At 50.0% G+C, this 27,745-nt stretch overlaps 1 protein-coding gene across 3 annotated transcripts in view; it reads left to right on the top strand.

Moving 5' to 3' along the window:
• The first annotated feature begins 597 nt into the window (after positions 1-597).
• The window catches only part of OSBPL2 (oxysterol binding protein like 2), a 35,787-nt gene continuing 8,639 nt past the window's right edge, over positions 598-27,745 (top strand). Inside the window, exons 1-7 of one of the 3 annotated variants that reach the window (XM_043883637.1) lie at positions 598-719; positions 18,714-18,884; positions 22,140-22,284; positions 23,958-24,033; positions 24,183-24,317; positions 24,918-25,015; positions 27,335-27,517. In XM_043883637.1, the coding sequence (XP_043739572.1) occupies positions 18,848-18,884; positions 22,140-22,284; positions 23,958-24,033; positions 24,183-24,317; positions 24,918-25,015; positions 27,335-27,517 (674 nt within the window). In that variant the 5' untranslated portion in view covers positions 598-719; positions 18,714-18,847. Of the gene's footprint in view, positions 720-17,572; positions 17,720-18,713; positions 18,885-22,139; positions 22,285-23,957; positions 24,034-24,182; positions 24,318-24,917; positions 25,016-27,334; positions 27,518-27,745 lie in introns of those variants that run through there. The other 2 variants (XM_043883639.1, XM_043883636.1) reach the window with 2 other exon arrangements.

Genomic DNA, 27,745 nt, shown 5'->3' with positions numbered 1-27,745 from the left:
CAGCCACACAGCTGGTAAGGATGCAAGCTCGGATCTGACTCCAGAGCTTCTGGGTTTAACCGTGGAGCCACTACCACGTCAGTAAGAGCCCTGAAAGGTTTTAAACAAAGGAGGGAACGGTCAGGAGGGTAAACTGGCGCCGGGTTTTGGTGAGTGGTGAAAGGTATGGCACGGAGGGTGGACGGTGAGAAGCCCTGCATGCTGCTGAGGAAGGCAGTTTTTTGAAGGGTGACTCCGGGTTCCGCCCGTCCCCAAGGTTTGGGAGCGGCAGGCACAGAGGCCCCCACGCGCGCCGCATCAGCAACCCCGCCACCTGACTCGCTGTTTGTAAACTCAGCTCACCCAGCCACGCCCCTTCCTTCCTCTCGCCCACCCTTTTCGCGTCTATATCTGCATAATCCCGCCTCTGCCCTCTTTGATTGGTCTCCCGCATCGTCACTCCTCCGCAAGGGCCGGACTCCAGAGGGGCGGAAGGCGGGGCCTATCTGGCAACGTAATTAGCATAGTCCCGCCTCCCAGCACCGCCCTCGGGTCGAGCGTTGATTGGACCGGCGGCGGCTGACGCGACGGCGCCGGGCGCAGCGAGTGGCGAACTTGGGCTGTCAGTCGGCGGGGCGGCCGGCCGCACTTCCGCCTCGGTGTCAGTGGGTCGCTGGCCTGCGGGGCGGGGGCGGGGCGGGCAGCGGGAGTCGGCGGGCGGCGGAGGGACAGCAGTCCAGGTGAGTGACCCGGTTGGCATCCCGACCCTACGTCTCCCGGGAACCGCGCCCGGCGTCGGGCGGGCGGGCCTGGGCCTCGGGCGGCAGGGAGGCCGGGCCCGGCTAGGGGGGAGCCAGAGCCTCGCGCCCCCCGGCCCCTGGCCAGGCCTCGACCCCAGCCCCGGCCCGCCCGGTCTCCCGCCGCCAGCCAGCCCGCCGGCCGTGTCCTGGGTCCGAGAAAACTTGGGAGGAAAGTTGGCGGCCGGCGGCTGGGACGGCCCGCGGGCGGGGGCGGCGGGCCTGGGTCCCGGGCGGCCGCCCAGACCCCGCGTCTCCGGGCAACTGCGGCTCCGGTGCTGGACAGCCGGCCGCCGCACCCGGAAGTGGACTGGAGAGCGGGCCCGGGAGCCCTCCGGGCGCCCCTCTCAGCGGCAGGGATGAGTCGAGGGGCGCGTTGGGCAGGGGTGGCGGGACCCTCGACTTTCCCTTGTGTCTAAGGTAGCAGCGTCCTCGGTCAACCAGCCTGCAAGGGCACGCGGTGAAGAGCCAGTGTCCCCGCTCGTGGTGTAGCCCTCCCTCTCCTGCCCTCCCTTCCCCTGCCCTGCGACCACCTGTGGGTTTGTCTGTGCCCTACGAGGTTTTGTGCCCATGTCCACCCCCTCCCCTGCTCTTCCTTTTGTTTTTAATTTGTCTACTTAGCAGACTGTACGTACTGCAGAGAGCTCTACACTTAACACATGTTAGATAAGTTAGATATGTAATCTGATTTTAAAAGCTTCCTTCTTTCTGCAGTTACATTTCAGTAATCAGCAGAATAAATCTTGAGAGTTAATAAGCCCAAGACTTATTAAGGGCAAGACTATTGGGTAATCAGCAATCAGTCTTCCCAGGTTTTTCTGGGAGAAGCAGCTGGGTGGTGTTAGGCTGTCCCTGGCACTCTTGAGTGTGAGGATCGCCTCCCAGGAAGCTGGGTTCCTGTCCTTGGGGTCAGTCTAGGACAAACTCTGGACCTCCCAGCAGCAGCATCCTGTGCCTTAGTCCCTTTGCTGGGGCGGCCTGTGCACATTTGGAAACGTGGTCTCACTCTGCAGTTCAGCAGACGTCTCTGGGGTGCCCGCTGCATGCCTGGCTGTGAGCTGCAGGCCCTGTCCATCCAGTGGGGCTGGGGAGCGGAGGTGTCCCGGGACCCCTGTCATTGTGGCTCCTTGTCCTGGTGGCAGAGCGAAGGCCCTTCCTGACTGTACCCTGGACAGTGTTTGCCCAGCACTCCTGGCCTCAGTTCCTTCCTCTGTGACACATAGCCATGTTCCTGGCAGGGCTGATAAGACAGCAGATGCAGCGCTTGTCTGCAGCAGCTCTGACATGTGACAGGTACACGGTTAACTCTCTGCCCCTTGGTTGTGGACAGGAACCTTACGGGCTGCACTTGCTCCTTGTCCTATGCAGCTCCTGGCAGGGTGCTGTTGTTCAGTCTAGGGACAGCCGAAAGCTCCTTAGAGCTTACTTTTTCTATTTGCTTCACCTGTCCTTCTGTTAATAAGCTTTTACCTAAGATGACAGTAATACCTGACAAGGGTTGTCCAGGACTGCTGTAAGCACATTATATTCACTTGATTCATGTGGTTTTCACAACAGCCTCCAAGACTCTTCCTTAGTTCCATTATCCTATGTCTAGTCATGAGAAAGCTGAGGAACAGAGAGGCTAAGTGTGTGTACTTAGTCGGCTCAGTCGTGTCTGACTCTTTGAAACCCCATGGACTGCAGCCCGCCAGGCTCCTCTGTCCTTGGGGATTCTCCAGGCAAGAATATTGGAGTGGGTTGCTATGCCCTCCGCCAGGGGATCTTCCCAACCCAAAGACCAAACCCACGTCTCTCGCCTTGCAGGCGGATTCTTTACTGTCTGAGCCACCAGCGAAGTAGAGAGGTTAAGTGACATACTCTAAAGCACATAGGAGTAAGTTATAGAGCAGGGATTTGAACCAAGGCAGTCTGGCTCCAGGGTGCACATCCTTAAATACCTCTCTATACTGCCTTTTAAAACCAACATTTTCTTTTTCAAGGTCCCTTCAGCATTTTTCTGTGGAACATTTAATTGCCTTATGACTGTGTGTCAGAACTTTGTTTCTTGCAGCACACATAACTGATAGCTTTTCATTTGGGGTGAGCATGAATGTTTATGAAACCGTTTAATTTCTTCTGAAATAAAGTAGTAATTCTCTATCTGGCTATCCAGGATTTTGCTGAAATATCCTGCCTGGTGCCCAGTTCTGCAGTCAGTGGGGAAGCCGCTAATGTTCGCTGTGTGAGAGGGCAAGTTGAGGGGGCAGGGGTGACATGGATGGATATGCTATTGGGCCCAAGCCTGTGGTTTTGAATTCATTTCTGTGCAAGCCTGATCAGTGAACTTAAGGCTGTAAACCGTGCACTGAGGGCTTTCCTTTCTCCTCCTAGGTGTATTCAGAGGGTTCTGGCTCTGGCTTACCATTTTCAGAAGCAGTGTCATTTTAGTGTTTAAAAAGTGCCGCTTGACCTTCATCCCACTGCATCTTATCTAGGCCTTCCAGGAAGTGCTGGCAAACGAGTCTTGGATAAATACTTAAAACCAGCCTGACTTTAGAGATCTTCGTACAAATCTTGGTAAAATCTTCAGCTAATTATGAAATGTCGGAAACATTTTCTTTTTTTATTTTTTTGGAAACATTTTATATATTCTTATACTGTCTTCAAATGATTTCTTTAGTATTCCTGTGAAAAGCCAATGCCCATCTTTTCCTAGGAGTTTGGCTGTGTGGGTATAAGGCATTCAAGGCTTGCGTCTTTGAGCAAGGGCTGTGATGCTGGTCCTCAGGTGGCTGAAGTGTTCTGTCTGAGAGGTTAGGAATCTTCCCGGAAGTGGCCTGAGGCTCTCCGGTTCTGGCCCCTTGGCTCTCTTTGATGGGAGGAAAGTTACTCATCTGCTCTTGCCTCAAGGATGCTGGCCTGTAAAGTGGGCTATTGCGTAGGTTATATGTGAAAATGTAACTGAGTGGACCTGGCACTGTCATAGATTCTCAGTAGACTTTCAGTCGCAGACCTGAGAGCCCTGAAATTGACCTCTCCCGACACTAACACAGACAGACAAATGCAACTTATCAGTGAAGGGAAACCAGGGAAATCTTTGATAGGTAGATTTGCAGTTCTACTGAAATGAGCTACGGTAACACTTTTTTTTTTTTTTTTTACAGTAACACTTTTAAGATATGACTATTCAGGTGGAGTTGTCTTGTAGGAAGACCCCTGGACCCAAGCATTATCTCTTCTGGGGCTCAGGCCCACAGACAGAAACTTGATGCACTTTAAGATTGAATTGATATGGATCCTGGGAGGAAGTTAGCATTTGAACATAATTATTTACAAATACTTAAATCCTAAGAATCGTTAGTAGTTTAGGTCTTAGTTTGGGACTTTCAATGCAGTTTCTGTGCACCGTGATTAATTTGTGTCTCTGCTGCAGTGTGTACTTGTCAAAGCATTTTTGCTGATAAATCCCAGGCATTGGCGTTGCAGCCGTATTGCCCTCTGGCTGGAAGCGTGTGTGGAATACTGGCCCAGCCCGGCAGCTCTCCTTAACAAACATGTAATGAAATGGTCACTGTAACCCATCCGGGATCTCTGTGGCTCTTATTTCCTCTTTTTTCCAAATTCAGAAAAGCACTTGGGGTCATCGGGCAGCGTTTCAAAGCATCACCATCTTTCAACTGGCTTTCCCAGTGATGTAAACACTCGTACCTGTGTGATGAGCTGGACAGCGGAGGTCAGCCTTCAGAAAGGACCGTGTTTAGAGACGTGGAGGTGTGGAGACCTCTTTGCCTGATGTTTATTTGTCTCTTTGCTTTCTCATTTCATCAGTGGAGTTCTTGCAGGATTTTCTTTGAGATGCAAACTCCGAGTCAATGCTGGCCCAGTTGGCCCTGAACCAGCCCGGCCCTTAGCCTGGGGGCCTGGGGGCGGGGAGGAAGTCTGCTCACCCCTGGGCACTGGGGTCATGGCAGGAGGAATGGTCTGTGTGGCTCTGGGTGAGGCAGACCTGTCTGACCTCGAGCTCATACCTTTGTCAGAGCGGTGGGCCCACTGGCCTTGACAGGTGCCCGGGACAGGTGCCTTCCAGGCTGGGGGAGAGCCTGGCATGAGAAATGGTCTTGTGCAAAGTCTTCCTGAACCCAGATTCTAGAAAAGATGATGGCAGCCAAGGGGGGGCAGGGGTAGGTGTGTGTTTTACTGAACAAATGAAACGCTGGTCGTGAGAAAAGATCAGCTGTGACTTGGCACCTGTGCCACTGTGCTTGGCTGAAGGGTGAGTTCCACTGTTGCCTTAAACCAGGAAAGTGTGTGCTCTGACGGCCAAAGCGGGCAGCTTTGTGGGTGAAAAGGAGCACCTCAGAGAGAGCTCCAGCAGTGGCAGGTGGGAACTGGGGCCGTGACCAGGGAGGGCCAGAGCATCTTGTCCCCATCTTGGTACCAGTTGGGCACCAGTGCCTGTGTTCTGAAGAAGCATTAAGCATGGGGCATCTTCCGACACGTGAGGGAGAGGGCTGGAGGGCCCAGGGCCGCCATGAAGTCTGTCTTGGAGGTAGGGTGCTGTGGGTTCAATGGCAGGGCTTCTTACCAGAAGAACTTGTGCAACTCTGTAAAAAGTGGAGGTTCCAGGCCCAGACCTCACCTCCTGGGAGCGGGCTCCTAGGTGGGAGGCCTGGGTCGTGTGTGCGCCCCACTCCTGTGACTCCAGCGGGGCTGGTGTTCTTGCCAGGGGTTAGGGTCTACTACAGGGTCCTAACCTGTTTTGGATCAGGATCAGGGACCACCTCCACCCCCCACCCCTGCTGCCCCTTGCTTTGAGAACTGAATGAAGAGTCTGAGTCAGGTTCCTGGGGAAAAGAATGAACGCAAACAGAACTTTGCAATTTTTCCCTTTTCGTTTCTCTCTTATTTTTCTTAGGGGTGGGGTGGTTAGAAATTGGTGGAGTTCCCTGACCTTGGTTGGCGCTGAGGAAGTGCCTGGGGCAGGTGTGACTCGGTTGGTGAACTTCTTAGCAGGTGAAACTGGTTGGGGGAGCGAGCAAGTATGTCCTACTTGGGCGGGAGCTGATGGGGAAGGACCTGGAGTGGGAGAGGGAGCAGGCGAAAGGGTGAGGCTGTCAGACTGGTCCCTGCCCCATGATGGATGTGGCATCTGGAGCAGTCCCCCCCAACGTGTCGAGGCTGTGCTCCTGCTCATGAGAGATGGACCCGCCGCAGGAGGGGCATTTCCACGGCCTGATTGCTCCCGGCCCTCAGTGCGCTGCCTCCACGGTGGCTGCGGCTCTTGTGGTTTTGTATGAACACAGCCCCGGAGGCTGTGAACGGGCTCCCTGTCTAGAGCTGTCTCACCCACACCCCAGGCTGCATTCACACCACTCTGCTTTACTCTGTGTTGATTCAAACAAATGCATCTGCACAGAAGAGCATCCATTCATCCCGTGCAGTCCTTGCCTTTAGTACTGTGTGCTGGGTCATCAAAGTGTGTCCTCAAAGTGCATACCAAGATGTACTGTCTTGGTGCTTGCCACTGCACAGGGAGCAGTTGGATCCCAGGGGTGGGGGTGGGGGGCGCATAGGTCTAAACTGAGTCTGTCATGGACAAGTAGGTGGATGGGGGTCTCAGCTGCTGCTGAGGCCCAGCAGGAAGTGTGGCTCCTGGGACCGGGCTGGTTTGCCCTGTAGGGTGGAGAATGGTAAACAGTGGGTGATTAATGGAGCTGTTTACACAGCAGAGAGGTTTGCTTACCTTCCTGAGTCTGGAAACTTTCAGTTTCTTGCCTGAACCCCTAACAACCTTGGCTAGTCATGTGCTGACTAAACTGCTCGCTGGCATGGACAAGACGGGAGCCTCTGGGGCTGGGCTGCCCTGGCCCCCCGCCCTAACATCCACCCCTCAGCGAAGACATTTTGAGGTCCCTGTAGTATTTTCATCTGTGATGAAGATCACACCACCTTGCAGAAGGCTGGGGCTGTGGAAAGACCATAGTCAGAAAATACACACGTACTTGTTTTGCCCTAAAAGAGCACCCTGATGGAGCCTCAGGCACAACTAGACTCAGCTGGATTCCATCGAGTGTAAGGAACCAGTGTCCAAAAGGCCACTCTCGGTTCCTTCCTGTGGTCCCTGAGGTGCATGTGGATAGGTGCTCTGCAGATGACGGCCAGCCTTTTGAGAGGCCTTGCTGCGAGCAGAGTGGGGGTGTTTACCTGATTCCACCACTAAGCGTTTCCAGCCTCAGGAGCATGAAGATCTGATCATTCTTCAGCAGGTAGTGAAGTGCGCATTTCAGTGAGTTCAAGATGTGAAAACCAGGGCAGCTTTGGAAATAAGAACAAAGGGCAGGCTTGGCCTGATGCTCTTCTCTGCACTCCATCTGTGGCTGGTTGGGAAAGTTGCAGGGACCAGGCCAGCTCTGCTGCCACTGCCTGACTTGTGTGCAAAGGCCAAGCGGGACCACCGGAGCTTCCTGGGTCCCCGTGTTGTCCCAGCCCAGCGAGGCCCTGCAGCGCTCTTTCTGGGATGGACACCACCTGCCACGTTGGCCACTGGAGCAGAAGGGATTCAGCCAGGTAGCGTCATAGAGAAATAAGCGTTGGCTTCCTCTCTGCATGAGCTCAGAGTCACCTGTGGCCCTGTGGCCACAGCTCCGGACAGAGCAGGTTAGAGAGAGTACTTTTAGCGCGGCGCTGGGATTGGTGCAAACTGCGTGCTTGGGTCCATTAAGTCTTGTTATTTTACAGAAGAAAGAAGCTGGGCTCTGTGGCATGGTGGCAGGAGGAGGATAGGTAGGAGTCGTCAGGCATCCAGGTGACAGGTGGGTTTCCTTGACAAAGTGGACATCTCAAAACTGAAACAGTCAGTGACCACAAAGGTCACTGTTCACCCACAGTGACACTGCCAAATGGAGGGGATGCGGCCTCGGGAGGCCCCGGGACTGGTGGTGTCCCTGGGCCTTGTTCCTTCCTTGGGGAGCGGCCGGATCAGGAGAGCCTGTGGGCACACTTGCCCCACCCCAGGATGAGTTGGCATCACCCAGCAGTCTTGGTTCCCCTTTTCCAGATTTAATTTTCCCATCCCCATCCTTCGGCTCTTCAATTCCTCCAGATACTGATGGTGTCCATTATGTGCTAAACTCTGGTTTTCACACTCAGAAGAGATGCTGCTTCCACGTTCTTGGTGGTCATCCCAGCCTGTGTGCTCTGGTAACGTGGAAGCGTCTCTGTAGCATCTCTCTGGGGTCTGACAGGACAGCCTCGGGGGTGTGGCCAGGTTGGTCCCAGCCAGATTGCCCCCGGGAAGGGGAGGCCCTAGGGCAATGCTGGGACCTCTGGTCTGTTCCATCACTGGCCTGAGAGTGACTGCTGCCCTCTGCACTTTGCATGGGCTTGTCTGTCTCCGGGAAGAGTTTGATCTTGACCTTGATAGCTGTGGGACACTGAGAGACTTATGGACAGACTGGGCTCTTGCTGGCTGCTGCTGCCTTGCTTCTGTCTCTGACTCATTCTTGACGGAAATCTTGTTTTTTGCATCTGATGGGTTGAGCACATGTCCTATCAGGGAAGCGTGCCCCCCGGCTGAGGCCCTGGCCGGGTCTCACCAGCGATTCCTTTGGGGTCACCTACTCTGTGACCACCCTCTGAGTGTAAGCTCTGGGGAGCAGGAGGTGGGGGTGGGACCAGGCCTCGTGGAGTCCACTCTGAGGGCCTTCTGGCCAGTTCTGTACCCTTCTTCAATTCCCAAATCCGCTCCCCCACGCCAGCCCTGGTGCTCTAGTTCCCTGGTCTCTCCCAGTGGGAATGGGGATGGAAGGTTTTGGCTGCATTCGTTTGAGCCGTTACAAGGAGCAGCACACCCTGAGGTTGGAGTGTGGTTGGGGTTTGGGACCCTTTTTAGCGAGAGCCTTGCAGAGAATCTGTCAGAGTTCCCAGGGGAATTCTCCCTTTCTAGGGCAGTGCTTCAGAGCCTGGCACCCAGCGCGTGGAGCTCTATGCACAGTTGTTCATTTCTTGTTTGTCCTACTTGCTAATGTATTTTTTTTTCCAATTTAGAAAGTTGCAGTAAAATACAAATAGCATAAAAATTACCATCCTGACCATTTTTAAGTGTGCAGTTCAGTGGTCGTATATACAGCCATCACCACCATGCACCCCAAAGCTCTTTTCATCCTGTGAAATGGTAAAGACCCATTAAGCATCAGCTCCCTGTTTCCCCTCTGCCAGCCCCTGACAACCACCTTCTTCCTTCCGTCTCTATGAATTTGACTCCTCTACAGTCCTCGTGTAAGTGGAATCACACAGTAATTGTCTTTCCGTGTCTGGCTTATTTCATTGGTCATAATGTCCTCAAGGTTCTTCAGTGCTGTAGCATGCGGCAGGGTTTCCTTCCTTTTTAAGGCTGAATAATATTCCGTCATGTGTCTGGACCCCATTTTGCTTTTCCTTTTGTCTGTGGATGGACACTTGGGTTGCTTCCACATTTTAGCTGCTGTGAACATGGGCGCGCAAAAAATTGAAAGAATTGCTTTCAGTGCTTTTGGGTGCATATCCAGAAGTGGAATTGCTGGATCACGTGGTAATTCTATTTTTAATTTTTTGAGGAACTGCCCTCCTGTTTGCCACAACGGCTGTACCATTTTATGTTCTTACCAACCATGCGCACGGGTTCCTGTTTCTCCACACCCTCACCAAGACTTGTCAGTTTCTGTTGCTTCTGATAGTAGCCATCCTAAAGGGTGTGAGGTTGTGTCTCATTGTAGCTTTGATTGCATTTCCCTGATGATTAGTGAGCTGAGCATCTTTTCATATGCTTATTGGCCATTTGTATGTGTTCTCTGGTGAGATGTCTGTTCAACTCTTTTGCCCGTTTTTGAATCAGGTTGTTTGTTTTTTGTTATTGAGTTTTAGGAGTTCTCTATATAGTCGTGATATTAGTCTGTTTTCAAATGTATGATTTGCAAATATTTTCTCCCATTCTGGGGTTGCCGCTATACTCTGACAGTATATAATGCACAAATTTTAAAATTTTTTCATGAAGTCCAGTTTGTCTAATTTCTCTTTGTCTCTGCCTTTGGTGCAGTTGCAGGACATCTGGGTTTGATCCCTGGGTTGGGAAGATCCCCTGGAGAAGGGAAAGGCTACCCACTCCAGTATATTCTGGCCTGGAGAATTCCATGAACTGTGTTGTCCATGGGATCACAAAGAGTTGGACATGACTGAGCCACTTTCACTTTCGTGTCTTATCCAATAAATCATTGCCAAATCCAAAGTTATGAAGGTTTTGCCCTGTATCTTCCTTTTAAGAATTTTTTAGTTTTAGATCTTACATTTAGGTCCTTGATCCATTTTGAGTTAATTTTTGTATATGGTATAAGATAGGGTCCAGCTTCATTCCTTTACCTGTGGATATCCAGTTTCCCAGCACCATTTGTTGAAAAGATAGTCCTTTCCTTCTTGAATGGTCTTAGCACACTTGCTTGTCAGAAGTCAATTGACTGTATATGTGAGGATTTATTCCTGGACTCTCTTCTTTTCCATTGGTCTCTGGGCTAGTACCACATTGTTTTGATTATACTGTAGTTTTGTAGTAAGTTGTGAAATCAGGAAGTGTGGTCTTCTGGCTTTGTTCTCCTTTCTTCAGTTTGTTTTGGCTATTGAAGGTCACTTGACATTCCATATGAGTTTTAGAATGGATTCTTCTGTCTCTGCAGAAAACATCATTGATGCTTGATAGGGATTGTATTGAATCTATAGATTGATTTGAATTGTATCAACATCTTAATATTCAGTCTTCCAATCCATGAACATGGGATATGTTTCCATTTGCTTATGTTTTTCATTTCTTTTGGCAGTGTTTTATAGTTTTCATTGTATGGTCTTTAACCTCCTTGGTTAATTCCTAAGAACTTTGTCCTTTTAGATAACATTGTAAAAGGGATTGTTTTGGGGATTCCCTTTTCAGATGGTTCACTCTAACTGTGTAAAAATACAACTGATTCTTCCATGTCGAGTTTGTATCCTGCTACCTTGCTGAATTAATTTATCCTAATAGTTTTTTTGTGTGTGTTTGTGGAATCTTTAGTGTTTTCTCTATATAAGATCACATCATCTGCAAACATAATTTCACTTCTTCTTTTCCAATTTGGATGACTTTTATTTCTTCTTCTTGCCTAATTATTCAGCCTAGAATTTTCAGTACTGTGGTGACTATAACTGGTGAAAGTGGGCATCAGTGGTTTCCTGATCTTAGAGGAAAAGCTTCACCACTGAGTATGATATTTACTGTTGTTTTTTCACATCTGGCCCTTATGATGTTGTCCTTCCATTGCAGTTTATCAAGTGTTTCTATCATGAAAAGGTGTTGAGCTTTGCCAAATGATTTTTCTGCATCAGTTGGGATGATCATGTGGTTTTCCCCCTTCTTCATTCTATTAATGTGATATATTACATCAATTGAGTTTCATGTATTGAATCATCCTTTCGTTCCAGGAGTAAATCCCATTTGGTCATGACATGTAATCCTCTTTAATATGTTGCTAAATGTGTGTCATTGTGTTCTATCTGTTAGTATTATGTTGAGGAGTTTTGCATCTGTGTTTGTAAGGGATATTGGTTTGTAGTTTTTTTTTGTAGGGTCTTTGCCTGATTGCATAGATGGGGTTAGGAAGTGTCTATTCTTCTTAATTTTGGGGAAAGTTTGAGAGGAATTCATGTTAGTTCTATTTTAAATGTTTTGTAGAATTCACCAGTGAAGTTGTCAAATCCAGGGTTTTTCTTTGTTGGGAGATTTTTGTTTTGTTTTGTTTTGCTTTCTGTTGGGAGATTTTTGATTACTGATTGGCTTGCTCAGATTTTCTGTTTGATTTGAGCTTAGTACGTTTTGTGTTTCTAGGAATTTGTCATTTCATCCAGGTTATCCAGTTTTGCAGGGTTCATAGCCCTTTCTTATAATTCTTTTATTTCTGTAGAATGAGTAATGTCCTTATTTCAATTTATGATTTTAGTTTTTTAAGTATTCTTTCTTATTGGTCTGTCTAACTGAAGATTAATCGATTTTGTTAATCTTTTCAAAGAACTGACTTTTGGTTTCACTGATTTCCTCTATTTTTCTATTCTTATTATTTTCTTCCTTCTGCTAGCTTTGGCATTTGTTATTCTCCTCCCTTAAGTTGTGAGGTTAGGTTATTGATTTGATGTCTTATTTTTTAACATGAGTATTGGTTGCTATAAAATTTCCACTTAGCTCTGCTGTCACTGAGTCCCATAAACTTTGGTGTGTTGTGTTTTCATTTTCATTTGTTTATAAGGATTTCCTACTTTTCCCTTGTAGTTTTTTCCTCTGATCTGTTGGTTGTTTAAGATAGTTTTTCTTTTTGTTTTGGCAGTACCGGGCAGCTTGTGGGATCTTAGTTCCCTGATCAGAGATTGAACTCAGTCTCCTGAGAGTGAAAGCTGAGTCCTAACCACTGGACCACCAGGGAATTCCTAAGAGAATGTTACTTAATTTCCAGAACGTTGTGAATTTTCTAGTTTTCCTTCTGTTAGTGATTTCTAACTCATTCTTTTGTAGTCAGAGAAGATGCTTTGTATGATACAGATCATTTAAAATCTACTGAGACATAGTCTGTAGCCTAACATATGGTCTGTCCTGGAGAACTTCCCACGTGCACTTGAGAAGGTGTGTCCTGTTGTTGGGTGGGGTGTTCTGGATACATCTGTTAGATCTAATTGGTTGATGGTGTTGTTCAAGTCTTCTGTTTCTTATCTTCCATCTGGTTGATGCTTGCTAATGTATTTTTAAATTACTAAATAAAATTTATATTATTTTGGACAACTTAAATTCAGAATTGACATTTAACTGCAAAAGTAGCTTTAGAATTTTCAAATTATTGGTGAGCTTTTCTTTCTTTGTGAAGATTGCATCTAGGTTGCCTTGCTCATTTTTGAGCAGAGAAGTAATACACAGTTTGACTCTTTAGTGAGTTGACCTTGGAGATTAACCACCAGGTCCCTAAGCCAGCCACTTATTCCTCAGTGACTAGGTCTGTTTTTCTAAGAAAATGTAAAGATGGGTTTGTAAGACCTGAGTGCGGGTATTCATATATGTGGTGGTGGACAGTCCGCATTTAGAGCCGGGTCCTGGGAGCATGGGGCAGCACTCTGGGGGTGGGCACCTTGAAGAGAGGTGAGGAGTTCTGTGGAGGGGCAGGCACCTTGTGGGGACCTGAAAGCAGTGGGGCGCCCTGGCTGCTGGCCCTTGACGGGACCTGGAGGGAGTGCTCACTGTGGGGCTTGAGGAGGGGCTGCAGAGGGGGAGTCCCTGGAGGCCCACAAAGATGTCCAGCACAAGCTTACTTTTCTGCGTTTTTCTCTGGACTTAGAAAAGGAAGCAGCTGATTTGAAAAAAGAAAGTCTTTTTCTGAAACCCGGTCTTCTCTGAGGTCCAGCAGACACACCGGAGAGGAGGCTTTCTGCTCCCCGCCCACTTTAGTGTCCCTCCGTGGGTGTGGGCTGGATTGGAGGCAAGGACCACCTTGGGGTCAGAGGCCACTCAGCAGGGGACTGAGTATGGAGGGTCCCACAGCCATAAGGCTTCCGAGAAGAGGTCAGGTGGGCGGCCAAACCGAGATAGGACCAAGGATGCCCTGCCCCCATGCCCCTGGGGCCCCACTCTCCCTGCCCCTGGCCCCCCCAAACTCAGGGAGAGCCCTTGGGGGCTGTCGCTCCCAGGCATGCCCTCTGTCCTGAAGGAGGTAGATCACTGCCATCTTATGTTGATCCCATAGTGGTGGTTGGTTTCTCCTGGCACAGTAAAGACCATACAAGGTGTGTGGCTTTTAGGATAACTCCCCTAGGCATGGCCTGGACGCTGGGCGGGATTAACTGTGTACCTGGCAGGTGTGTGCAGGTCTGAGGTGGCTGCGAGGCTTCTGGCCTGGACTTGTGGAGCCTTCTCCATGGGGCTCGGGTACCTGGTGGTGGTTGGACCACAGATCTGCGTGGCAGGGGGTCACAGGGCTGCAGCCACGTCACAGTCCCAGCTGTTTGGCTCAGCTCCTGTCTTCACTGTTTGTCCAGCCTGACATCTTACTTTAAGCCTGACCTTCATTTTAAAGGCTTTCCATGAGTTTTGATTGATTTACTTTGAACATTGGGACTTTTGTTATGGGCAAGGAAGCACATAAAAAGAAAATACCATGGCTTTGAACATGCCTTCTATTATGGGAGATATTAAAGGTACAGAGAAGCAGGAAGCACAGCACCATGGTCCCCTGTGAGCCTGTCCCCATACCCAGCAGTTCACCAGCTTCTGGCCCATCTCGTCCCCTTAACCACCCCGGCCTCTCCCCAAGTCATTTTGAAGAAACTCCCAGACATGCTGTTATTCTATCTGATGTGTTTCAATGCATAGCTTGAAAAGATAAGAGCAGTTTAAAAGATGCAGTTATGACATCTGTGCCTATAAGTATCTTTTGGGGGGGAGTGTGAAGAAGCTGAAATTGAACGGTTCTATGAAGACCTACAAGACCTTTTAGAACTAACACCCAAAAAAGATGTCCTTTTCATTATAGGGGACTGGAATGCAAAAGTAGGAAGTCAAGAAACACCTGGAATAACAGGCAAATTTGGCCTTAGAGTACAGAATGAAGCAGGGCAAAGGCTAATAGAGTTTTGCCAAGAGAACGCACTGGTCATAGCAAACACCCTCTTCCAACACCAGAAGAGAAGACTCTACACATGGACATCACTAGATGGCCAACACCGAAGTCAGATTGATTATATTCTTTGCAGCCAAAGATAGAGAAGCTCTCTACAGTCAGCAAAAACAAGACCGGGAGCTGACTGTGGCTCAGATCATGAACTCCTTACTGCCAAATTCAGACTTAAATTGAAGAAAGTAGGGAAAACCACTAGACCATTCAGGTATGACCTAAACCAAATCCCTTATGATTACAGTGGAAGTGAGAAATAGATTTAAGGGACTAGATCTGATAGACAGAGTGCCTGATGAACTATGGACAGAGGTTCGTGACATTGTACAGGAGGCAGGGAGCAAGACCATCCCCAAGAAAAAGAAATGCAAAAAATCAAAATGGCTGTCTGAGGAGGCCTTACAGATAGCTGTAAAAAGAAGAGAAGCATAAAGCAAAGGAGAAAAGGAAAGATATACCCATTTGAATGCAGAGTTCCAAAGAATAGCAAGGAGAGATAAGAAAGCCTTCCTCAGGGATCAGTGCAAAGAAATAGAGGAAAATAATAGAATGGGAAAGACTAGAGATCTCTTCAAGAAAATCAGAGATACTAAGGGAACATTTCATGCAAAGATGGGCTCAACAAAGGACAGAAATGGTATGGACCTAACAGAAGCAGAAGATATTAAGAAGAGGTGACAAGAATACACCGAAGAACTGTACAAAAAAGATCTTAATGACCCAGATAACCGCAATGGTGTGATCACTCACCTAGAGTCAGACATCCTGGAATGCGAAGTCAAATGGGCCTTATGAAGCATCACTACCAACAAAGCTAGTGGAGGTGATGGAATTCCAGCTGAGCTATTTCAGATCCTAAAACATGATGCTGTGAAAGTGCTGCAGTCAACATGCCAGCAAGTTTGGAAAACTCAGCAGTGGCCACAGGACTGGAAAAGGTTAGTTTTCACTCCAGTCCCATAGAAAGGCAATGCCAAAGAAAGCTCAAACTACCGCACAATTGCACTCATCTCACATGCTAGAAAAGTAATGCTCAAAATTCTCCAAACCAGGCTTTAGCAATATGTGAACCGTGAATTTCCAGATGTACAAGCTGGTTTCAGAAAAGGCAGAGGAACCAGAGATCAAATTGCCAACATCCTCTGGATCACCAAAGAAGCAAGAGAGTTCCAGAAAAACATCAATTTCTTCTTTATTGACTAGGCCAAAGCCTTTGACTGTGTGGCTCACAATAAACTGTGGAAAATTCTGAAAGAGATGGGAATACCAGACCACCTGACCTGCCTCTTGAGAAATCTGTATGCAGGTCAGGAAGCAACAGTTAGAACTAGACATGGAACAACAGACTGGTTCCAGATACGAAAAGGAGTACCTCAAGGCTATATATTGTCACCCTGCTTATTTAACTTATATGCAGAGAACATCACAAGAAATGCTGGGCTGGATGAAGGACAAGCTGGATTCAATATTGCTGGGAGAAGTATCAATAACCTCAGATATGCAGATGACACCACCCTTATGGCAGAAAGTGAAGAAGAACTAAAGAGCCTCTTGATGAAAGTGAAGGAGGAGAGTGAAAGAGTTGGCTTAAAGCTCAACATTCAGAAAACTAAGATCATGGCATCTGGTCCCATCACTCATGGCAAATAGATGGGGAAACAGTGGAAACAGTGGCTGACTTTACTTTCTGGGCTCCAAAATCACTGCAGATGGTGACTGCAGCCATGAAATTAAAATTTTGACACTTACTCCTTGGAAGGAAAGTTATGACCAACCTAGACAGCATCTTAAAAAACAGAGAGATTACTTTGTCAACAAAGGTCCGTCTAGATAAGGCTATTGTTTTTCCAGTAGTCATGTATAGATGTGAGAGTTGGACTGTAAAGAAAGCTGAGCGTCGAAGAATTGATGCTTTTGAACTGTGGTGTTGGAGAAGACTCTTGAGAGTCCTTTGAACTGCAAGGAGATCCAACCAGTCCATCCTAAAGGAGATTAGTCCTGGGTGTTCATCGGAAAGACTGATGTTGAAGCTGAAACTCCAGTACTTTGGCCACCTGCTGCGAAGAGCTGACTCATTTGAAAAGACTCTGGTTCTGGGAAAGACTGAAGGCCAGGAGGAGAAGGGGATGACAGAGGATGAGATGGTTGGATGGTATCACCGACTCAATGGACATGAGTTTGGGTAGACTCCAGGAGTTGGTGATGGACAGGGAGGCCTGGTGTGCTGCAGTCCATGGGGTCACAAAGAGTCGGACATGACTGAGGGACTAAACTGAACTAAACTGAACTAGGGGGTATAATTAACATACAGTAAATTGCAGGTATTTGTTTATTTTTGGCCCCGCTACACAGCTTGCAGGATCTTAGTTCCCCCAGCAGGGATAAACCCGCACCCTCAGCCGTGCAAGCGTGGAGTCATAACCACTGGACCACTAGGAGTTCCCTACATTGCACATATTGAAAGCGTACGATGAGTTCTGACATCTGTCTATACCCGTGAAACTGTCATCTCACTCAAGATAGGGAAGTGTCCCTTTACCTGCCACTTTGTGTGTGTGTGATTTATTGGTTGAAGAAGCTGAGTTTCACCCTGTATACTTGCCCAGGGTCTGGATTTTGCCCACAGTGTCCCTTTGGTGGAGTTTGGCATGTTCCTGTCTTCTCTGTGTTCCTTACGTTGGTAGTTAAGGTTGGAAGAGGGTCCATTCTCTTAGCAGGACCCCCGAGGAGGAGGCAGGTTGCGCATGTGGGTCTGTGATGGAATGGCCTCAGACATGGGAATTCATCAGGTTTGCACACAGAATGGACATAGCCCGGTCCTTCATGGATCAGCAGGAACGCCTTTAAAAAGTGGGACAGAGAGCCTGCACAGGAAGGCAACTCAAAGGCTTGTGCTTTCCTGCATGTCCTAGTTTTCAGAAGAACGTATTGTCATCATCCATCCAGTAGTGACCAGTCGATTTCTTTTTCAGTATCTCGGTGAACCCGGGGACTTAAATGTGTGATGTGACTGCTCTGGCTGTTCTCAGGGCTCACAGGAACTTGGTGTCTCAGTGGAGCCTCTGCAGGTTCGTCTGAACCTTTTGACCTGACTCAAGTAGTCTTGCCAGCTTCCTGCTGCCTCTAGAGGGACCCCACTTCTGGACTCAGCCATTTCTCCTCCAGGGAACCCTGGTTCTGCTTCGTGGCTTCTGGAGCCTGAGTGTGATGCTGGATGTTGTAGATTGGGCCTGTCACATCAGAGAAGAGTCAGAAGTGAGCAATAACTTCTCTAATTTGCCAAAAGGAAAACAGAACCAGCATGGATGACTGAGTGAGGCTTTGAATGGGTGTTTCCTGAAGCTGCCCGGGTGTGGTTCTGCTTGCAGGTTAGGAAGGTGGGGAAGGAAAGGAAATTCTGAAAGAGCTTTTTGGGCAGAGGAAGGATGGAAAACCCAACCCCAGTTGGTTGTATGACATAGACGCTAACCTGTGCTCAGGATGGAGCCCGAGATGAACCCTTTGGTGGTGATACCAGGTGCCATGTGGCCGCTCCAAGGCCTGGGGACCATCTGTTCCTTTGGAACTGCTCTCAGAACTGGAGGGGAGCGCTCTGTCCTGTGCCCACCTCACACAGTGAATGAACCGTGGGTCTCTGCTGATTTTCCTGGAACGTCAAACCTGTGGGGACAGTCTCTTGCCATTGATGAAACACTGCTTCATAAGGGAGAAGTTAATATGCATGAGTTCTCCCAAAATATTGAGCTAAAACAATTTTGGAAAAATTTAAGTTGATTACAGTTTATGCTGAGGACAGCGAACTTACACAGCAGTCTTAATTCCCCAGAGTTGAAAGTTGGTTTCAGGTTAATGTGGAATAAATGTTTTAACAGAACTTTGCATTATTTATAACCACTTGTTCCAGCTTCTGGTGAAGATATGCAGTGGCAGAGGTGTGTTGGGGCCTTGATATGTGGACGCCTCACTTTCACTAATTGGCCTTTCGAACTGTCCACGTGACCCCAGATTAGTCATTTCAGTGCTCCTTATACAGCTGTGGACAGTGGCTTTTAAAGTAAATTCAGATAGTGGTGCCCTCTGATGGACACAGATGTGACTGTTTCCTCTAGTGTGAGGTCATTCCTTTTACTACTTTGCTCAGATGTAATCGAGATGAACTCAAGGATAGTGAATGGGTATTTTTAGATGTTTCTAAACTATACAACCTCTGAAAGCTAAATACACCAAAAAAAATTTTTTTCCCCTGTAGGTCTCCAGTGCCTGTTGGATTTTTACCTTAAAAAGTTCACAGCGTGAAATTTCTTACACTGTCGATGTAGATTCAGTACAATGATTGAGTAGAGGACCCTCCAGATCAGGCGGCGGGCGCCTGGCTGCTGAAGGATGAACGGAGAGGAGGAGTTCTTCGATGCCGTCACAGGTAAGCGGAGGGGGTGCCAGCGCAGAGGCCAGGTCATGAGTGCGAAGCCCTCAGACATAGCCTGGGGACATGAGGATGGCCTGGGAGAGCCACGCGGAGAGAAGGGTGACGTGTTCCCAGGAAAAGCACTTGTCCTGGCCCAGATTTGGAGGAAAACATCCACTTTGGACCACAGGAGATAACATGAAAGGGCAACTGTGTGTTTCAGTCTTTGAAAGGGTTGCCCTGGGGTGTAAATGTTTTTATTTGGCTCCTGAATGTGTTGGTCAGCATCCTTATATTGTTTATAATGATCAAAACCTTACTGTCCTGTCTTATAACTATATCTTGTTTTGTACCACTTAAAGTCTACCAAAGAATAGTAGATCATCTGCTTCCACAGCAACTCTTGCTGTGTTAAAAGTTCGGTTATAAAAAAAAAAGTTCAGTTCTGTTTCGCATTTCAAACACCATTGTGAACACTGGTACCCAGGCTAGTGGGGTGGAATGTATGGTGGGATCGGTGTTCTGTGTGTGTGTGAGTGACTGCGGGGGGCAGGGGGTGGGGGGCAGGAGAGGCCAGGCTGGGTCAGGCCACATTTGCTTAGAGCAGCCCCTCCTCCTCCTGTCACCTCCTGAGGGGGCCCCAAACTCAAGTTCAAGATGCCCCCACTGCCCTCCACCCACTTGTCAGCACTGGGAGCATCACTTTGCTTTTCTTGCTGAGGGTTCTTATTGGTGGAGACGGACTTCAGGGGACTCTTCCAGTCCATGGCCTGCTCTCAGATGTGGGGACATAGAAACAGCGGCTCTGAAATGTTACTACCACCAGATCCTTCAGTGATAATCTCCCCAGTGCTGTCAGAGGGGCCCTACCATGGTTGGTGCCGAGAGAGCGTGGTGCCCAGCACGACAGGAGGCTCTTGCCTGGTGGTGGTCGCTGTCCCCAGACACCTGTGCTGTCCCCGCCGGGACACCTGGAGCCCTGGTGGAGCCCTGGCCCCATGCTGCCTGTGTTCATTGACCATACTTCTCCCGAGGGAGGGCTGGAGCAGTTGCGGGCCAGCAGCCCCAGGTGATGGACTTACTCTCGTCCGAAGCCCCAGAAGGAGCTGGCATTGTGCTCTCCTCGCTGTTCTTAAAGGCTGAACCACTGAGTCATCTCCCGAGATTTCATAGCTATTATGTTCCCTGTAGACATGTTTTCCTGGGAAGCGTATTGTCTGCTCAACCACCCGCTCATCAGTGATTGTTAGCAGCTGAATTCCACCTAGCGGCTGGTTGTCAGGGAATCATGCCCTTGGTCCGCCTGGCCCTGGCAGAGGCACCACGTCTGAAACCAAAAGAGCCTGACCTCAGTGAGGCCCTCTCACCCAGGAGCTTCCTGGAGGTGCCCTCTTACTGGGACCAGTGTAACTGGCTCTCCTGAGGGCTTTCCCTGGAGAGGCCCTGAGCTGTGTGGGGTGCCATGTGTGTATGACTCCATCCCTGGCTCTCCGCACGGCGGGACCTTCCACAAGTCCCTGAGATGGAGGCAGAGGAAGCAGGTTTCTCGGTGAAAACAGTTTCTCACCTCAGTCCTTTGGTTCCCAAACAAGCAACAGGAAGATGAAAAATCTGAAGTCTCCCAATGCAGTGAAATGCCCAGTGAGTACTTTCCTGTCTTAGAGTCGGTGTTAACTTTTGTGACTCTAATTTAAAACATATTTAAACCCAGCAGTTACTGAATGGATGACTTCAATGGGCAGTTATTCCCTATAAGAATCAGTACCTTTCAATTGAAAGGTTTTAAATAAAGCACATGAGAATATGTACAGATGAAGGGCTGTTTAAAAAGTCAGACTGACCTGTCAAAGACAGGTATCTCTAAGTAATCAGATTATAGATGCTTTCAGCTTGCTCCTTGTCTGTTCTGTATTTTCTCTTTGTGTAATAACAAGAAACATTGTGTATTAAGATGATTAAGCTGTTACAGAGCGTTGGCTTCACCAGAGATAAGACTTCAGGCACCTGTGAGGGAGAAGCTGCCTTGTTTTCTGGGGCCTACCCCAGGCCTGTGATCTAAACGAACTTTCTACTTAACGGTGGCCTAGATTCTCAGCCCCGAGGGATACAGGGATACCTGTGCACTCAGCATTCCTAAGCTGGAACCATTTCAGGCTATGTTTAGACCCACGTTTATGCTGGGAATCAGCAGGTGTCACTTTGGGGATGGTTAGCAAAAACTAGAGGTGACAGGTTATTTCAGAAGGTATTGATCATTTTTAATATATCCTTTCAAATTCATTGTGTCATTGGTTTCAGTGCTACTACATTTTGTGGATCTGCCAATAGAGAAGAATGTGAAAGAAGGTATTTTTGCATTTTCTCAAGGAAGCTTATCAGTGGCAAGGTGGTTTACGTTTTGTGTGTGGCAGTAGCCCCCCGGGTCTTTCACGCTGGGCCCCACTTTCTACTCAGAAATGAGGGGCTATTATGGGAGCCCACCCTGTGCTCCTCGTGAGCTCATTGCTGGGGGTCAGCGGTCAGGAGCCCCTGCTCCAGCTGGAATGACTCACCTGGAAGCCACAGCTCCCTCCAGGCTCACTCTGGAGCAAAAGGAAACACACTTCCTTTGTCCCTGGTCACTGATCACTTCGGAAAAAGCCTTCCTGGTGGAGAAGACCCAGAGGTCTGCCCAGGGTTGTGACCTTCTTCCTCGGGGACTGCACAGGCCAGGAGACGGCTACCTGTGTTTCACATTAGTCCTCATGGGTCATTTTCTCCAAGTTTTCTGTGTACCGTGTACTCTCTGCGTTCACATCCATCATCCACGGTTTGGGTTATTGTTCATAGGTTGGCTAGGTTCTGCTGGTTCATTGGCGTGGTGCTTAGTCTTAGAAATACTACAGCAGATGTGTTTCAGAACATGATGCAGAGTTTGAGTTTGACCTCAAACATGGACAGAGGAGGAGGATGTTGTGGCCTGAGTTAGGTGTGACCACCCCAGAGGACATGAGTCATTGATGACCACGGGGGAAAACTGTCCTAGTGCCCTGGGGCTGCCCCACATGGAAAGGACCATGGAGCGTGCAATGTGGGTGGCAGGGTGGGGTCCTCCTTGGGGAGCCCCCGGGAGCAGTCCTCGTTCTCCACCTCTGTCTGCAGCTCTTGGCAAGTGGAGTTAATTACTCTGACTGTCCATTAGAAACACTTTAGAGCTTCAGGTTTTCTGCTTTCAGTGAGAATCCTTAGAGGTGACGTCCTGCCATGTCACCCTCTGCTTGTCTCACGCAGGCTTTGACTCTGATAACTCTTCCGGGGAATTTTCAGAGGCAAATCAGAGACTCACTGGCGTGATTCATGTGGACACCAGCAAAAGTAATGGGATCGGAAAAGTTGGGGACAGGACTCCTCAGGAGAATGGGATTCAGAAGCACAGGTAGGTTGTCCCATGGGTACATCTTGGTATCTCCCAGCACACCTGTACTCAACTTGCTCCAGATATGCTGAGGGTGCAGGTTGTGAGCTGAGAACGTCCTGTCCAGCGTCACTGGGCAGATCCAGGGCCTGTTCAGCCAGCCTCTGGGTGGCCCCTGCAGATCAGTGATGGTGCTTCTTCAACTTGAGCCCCATCCGTAAGCTGACAGGGCGACTGTGCCTGCTCCGGGTTGCGGGACTGAGCTCCAGGGTGCCCTGGTGTTTGCACACAGCCTGCCCTCACTGTTACCAGACCATCTTGCTGGCTTCATGCAGATCTGCCTGCATTCTCTTTCCACACACTAACCTCTGACCCTGAGAGTTTCTCAGGGTGGTTTGGTGCAGTGAGACCACATTCCGTTCTCTCTTAACCACCACTGGGTTCTCATGTGAGCAGACTCCAGTGACAGTGACCCGAGTTCGCCAATAGAAGGGAGGACTCAGGTGGGACAGACAAGAAGCATGTGGAGCCCCTGGGATGGCGGCAGTGGCCTCTGTCCACCCAGGGAGCCCACCTTCACCCAGCCTCTGCCCTGCACTGGACCCAGCGGGAACCTGAGCTGCCAGAGCACCTCCTGCCTGGTCTCATGGCCTGGGCTCAGCCATCAGCCCCCCGCTGTCTCCCATACCCCGGAATCTGGCTCAAGCTGGCCCTGGTGCCGCACCCCTCTTCCTCCCATATCCGTCCCCCAGCCTGCCTTGCTGGCCTCTGGAGATGTGTCTTGGATGCCCTCAGCTCTGCCAGCTCCTGTGTCCCGGCCTGTCCCTGCCACACCGGGCCTCCTGTGGGCACCTCCTGTGCCTGCTTCTCGCCCAGATTCCACCGTTTCTGGACAGGTCTGCCCCCTTCTTAAAGCTCCCAGGCAGTAGACACACAGCCCTGAGTGAGGGTGCCGGCAGCCCTTTCTCCAGTGTGTTAGTTTGGACCATGAACTGTAAGGGTCTCCTCTAAGGATGACACCTGCACCTGTGCCTCTCCCCGGGGACAGCCCCGCCCATTGTCAGAGGTCCCAGCCTCGTGGGGTCCTAGGTGCCCCAGCTTTTCCCTCGTTAGGGCTCTGTCTGCTCTGTGCCCCAGCCCCAGCCCCAGGCCCTCTTCTCTTCCATCTTGTCAGCTTCTGCCCTCACTCCTGTCTACATGCAGGGCCATCTTTGGGCCCTGCCCACCCTCCTCGTGACCCCTCACAGCCAGGGCCTGTCATGTTGTGGCCACGCAGGACCTCAAGAAAGACAAACACCGGCTTCAGAGGGGTTTAAGAGCTGGTTTCTGAGATATTTTCTGAGTGGGACTCCTTCCTGTCTGATCTCTGTCCATGGTCCTGCAGCTACTCCTGGCTGTTGGCGCCCGGCTGCCCTGGGGTGGGGGTGTGGTGACCTGACTCCCCAGCTCCATGGGGGAAGGTCGTCCATGTGGCCGTGATCATTTCCCAGGAGGCCCTCCAGTATTCGGTGCAGAAAGCTTTCTCTGGGACTTCCGCAGCAGTCTGGTCCTTTTTTCCTCCACTAGCGAGCCAGCATAGAGAAACCCTAATGCTTAGAAAAGGTGAAAGACAAGGGCCACTGAGCAGAGCCATCCACTGTAAGTGACTCTCACGTTGTTGAAACACACGTGTCGCTCTGGTTGCTCCTCTGCAGGACATCTCTGCCTGCCCCGATGTTTACCAGAAGCGACTTCAGCGTGTGGAGCATATTGAAGAAGTGCATCGGCTTGGTAAGTTCAGACAGCCAGACTTCCCACGGGGCCTCCACCATCTTGTCTGGCACAGGCAGCTGTGACTCCCAAGAAGTGGTGCTCGGAGCAGGGGCGGGTGTGGGGAGAGCCTGCTGCTAATGGAGCGGGTCCTTTCTGGCTCCTCCTAGGAACTGTCCAAGATCACGATGCCCATAGCCTTCAATGAGCCCCTGAGTTTCCTGCAGCGGATCACAGAGTACATGGAACATGTGTACCTAATTCACAGAGCCTCCCGCCAGCCCCAGTCCCTGGAAAGGATGCAGGTGAGGCAAGCTCATTTCGGGGGGCACCTGGCACTGTGCTTGGTTACATGCAGACCACAGCAGTTAAGAATGTGATTTGATCTGACTGGCCACGTGGGGGCAGGGACCCAGGCCCTCAGCAGTGGGACATCTGGGAGCAGGGCTGGAGTGGCTCCCACTGACTTTGGGGAACTGTCCTGCCCAGTGGCCTAGGCATTTGCCACAGGCACATTCTCCATGGGTGTGGTCTTAGCCTCCTATCGGTTGGGCATGCAGGGCTGCAGGGGGGTGTGGGGCTGGCAGTTGGCCCCTCTTGGGTCCTTTCAGCACCACCTCTCATGCAAGTGTGTGCATGTGCATGCATGTGTGTGTGTGTACACATGTGTGATAGCCTGCAGGGCAGGCCCCGACTGGGGTGGGAGACGGCAGAGTTCCTGCTTTCTGTGGCTTTGAGGAAGCGGTGGGTGATAAACAGCATTTCCCCGGAAGTTCTGTGGTTTCACATGCATTACCAGCGGGAGACGAGAAGTCACCCCGAGCGTATGTCTGGGCGCCACCCCAGCTCTCGGCTCACATGTCCTCGTGGTCACCACCCCCTCACTGGCCTTTGGTTGCTTTCAGTCTGTGGCGGCCTTTGCGGTTTCAGCTGTGGCTTCCCAGTGGGAGAGGACCGGCAAGCCCTTCAACCCACTCCTGGGGGAGACGTATGAGCTCATCAGGTAAGCGGATGGGGCCCTCGTGGTGTCTTGGGCACAGGACTCTGGTGACGGGTGAGGAGGGTCCTTGTGCAGTATGGACGTCTCCAGGCGACTGAATTGAGGGGCTTCCTGCGGGTGGAAAGATGGTTCACATTAGAGAGGTGTTGTGTTAATGGCATAACAGAACCCTTGTGAGAAACCGAATTGAAAACTGAAGACTGCGTTAGGTTCAGGAATGGCCGAGATGTGTGGTTTAGGCTCAGGACCTAACCTAAATGTGTAGTTTAGGTTAGGTTCAGGAACAGAGAGGGGATGGCGGGGTATAGGGCTGCTGGGTGCTTGTGTGTGTGGGCATGTCTGTGAGGCCTACTGTAATTTGCAGCATCTTTATAAAACAGTGGTGTATTGTGTGACTAATCTTGGATTCAAAGAACCACAAACTTCTGGCTGTAGTTCTTGGGTCCTTGTCAGCATATGTGTTGTTAATGGTTGAGTCTTTCCAGTGGTGAGTAGATGATGCTGGGGTGTGGGGATGCTAGGCGGCTGAGAACGGGCCCTTCAGATGTGTCACAGTTTACCGTGTGTGCGGAGGTATATGTGTCAGCACTGCTTTCAGACCGTCCGGGGAGGAGTTGTTATCTTAGTGATGCAGGCAGCCTGCACATACATCTCTTCCCAGGTGGGGAGGCAGCATTCATGCCAGTTTCAGATTCCACCGTTTCTGGCTTGTCCTGGATGGCTCAGCAGTGGCCCCTCTGTGCACAGGACCTGTGTGGGGATCCTCCTGGGTTTTAGTGTGCTTTAGAGGCTGGCTGGCTCTGGGTGCTGGAGGACCCCTTCTCCACGTCTCATTTTCTTCGAGAAAGCTGGATGAGTTAGGAGAAGGCATGCTGTATGCTGCCAGGGGGCTTGTAAACAACAGGAGTGCAGCAGGTGGCCTGGGGCTGTGGCAGGTCACAGCTAGAGGGACTGTAAGGCACAGCCCTCTCCTTGGAGAAACAGGGAAGCTGAAGCCCAGGCAGGGGAAGGCTGGCCTGAGGGTCAGTCTCAGGGGGACCCTTGTATCTGGAATTCGTGTAGATGTTCCTTAGATATTCCTCTTGAGCAAGAGCTTCCTCCCTCTGGTCAGCATACTCTAGTCCAGTATTCGAGATTCTGCCCTTATGTAGCTGTTAGATAGTTTTTGGCATTTGTGCATATTAAGAGCATCATTGAAATATCTGAAAAGATAAATCAAAGAATAGTACATTAAGAGTTCCAGACAACAGAAAGTAAGCAGGGGGATTAAGAGCATGCAAGCCTTCCAAGGTGCTGAATGTAGTGACAGCCCAGTGTCCGTCTCTTTCAGAGCATGGTTCAGGGCTGAACTAGCCTCACAAACTGGTAGGGAACACTGACACACTCTCTACACTCGTGTCAGGCCGCAACTTCCCAGTCACGCTTCCGGTGTCTGCCGCGTGCCACGCGTGTGAGACAGCCATCTTCCTGTTTGGGCAATGTAACTAAACTGGCCACTCACCAGTATCCTTTTGTCCCTAGAGCTTGCTCATGGATAACTAAAAATAACACTTTCTGTTCTTAGACAAGTATTCATTTTGTAAATTACATACCTTGGTAGGCAACCTTTTAAAATCTAATTTTTCAACTTTCTTTCCTCTGTAATGATTGGAAATTCTGGTTCCAGTTAAGTTAGTAATTATGTGGTTGAGCTTTTATAATTTTTAATGACTACAGCTGTAGGTGTATTCAGAGTTCTGGAACAATTAAAAACTGACATTTTTATTGAAAAAGAAAGTGTACTAAAAATCCTGTTTCCTGGCCAGGAATATCTTGGGGCATAAGACATTTCATCACAAACATCCTGGGAGCCTTGAAAGGAGGCTGGACAGTCCTACTCTGGTTTTCCTGGGCAGTGGGCATCCCTCTAGAACTCTGGTGACAGTTTGCTGTCAGGCCTCTGAGTCGCTGGTCCTAAGAGCACTGGGGTGGGCAGGGGGTCAGGGCAGGAGGCCTGTCCGCATAGTTGCTTGTTCTGTGTGGATGATCGCCCCAGGGGCACAGTGTGTGTGTGTGTGGTCAGCCTTAGGCCAAGTGTGACGCTGGAGAGCCGTGTAGGATGTTTTTGCCACGTGTGACAGCATGTGTGGTCCCCTTATCCCAGCACCCCTCCCAGATGTGGGGGTCAGGGGCTCTGTGGGTCCTCCACCCCACATGCGGGTGCTGAGCTATGGGCTTCCCTGGGGACGGGGGTGTTGGGCTGACTTTATGGGCTTTGCTGTCACTCACAAGGCCCTTTGGCTATCTCTCCTGCCCCTTTCTTTTCCTCATTTTTGCTCCCAGGGAAGACTTAGGGTTCAGGTTCATATCTGAGCAGGTCAGCCACCACCCCCCGATCAGTGCATTCTACTCGGAGGGCCTCCACCAGGACTTCCTGTTTCATGGCTCCATCTATCCAAAGCTCAAGTTCTGGGGGAAGAGCGTGGAGGCAGAGCCCCGTGGCACCATCACACTGGAGCTGCTCAAGTGAGTGGGGAGCTGTGCGGTGCAGGGGCCATGGTGTTCTGCCAGGCAGGCAGCCTTGCAGCACAGGCCCTCCTCCAGGGAGCCTGGAGGCCTCGTTGGGGCGGTGGTTCCTGGGCAGGGAGTGTGCTCCTTACAGGATTGGGTTGGGTCCTGTTTGTTCTCCCCTGGTCTCTGCAGTTCAGTCCCTGGTCGGGGTCGTCATCCCCTGCTGTGTGAGAGCCCAGCTCA

Source organism: Cervus elaphus, chromosome 23 (genome assembly GCF_910594005.1).
Source record: "Cervus elaphus chromosome 23, mCerEla1.1, whole genome shotgun sequence".
Lineage (NCBI taxonomy): Eukaryota > Metazoa > Chordata > Mammalia > Artiodactyla > Cervidae > Cervus > Cervus elaphus.
This window is presented reverse-complemented; position numbering and strand designations above follow the sequence as displayed.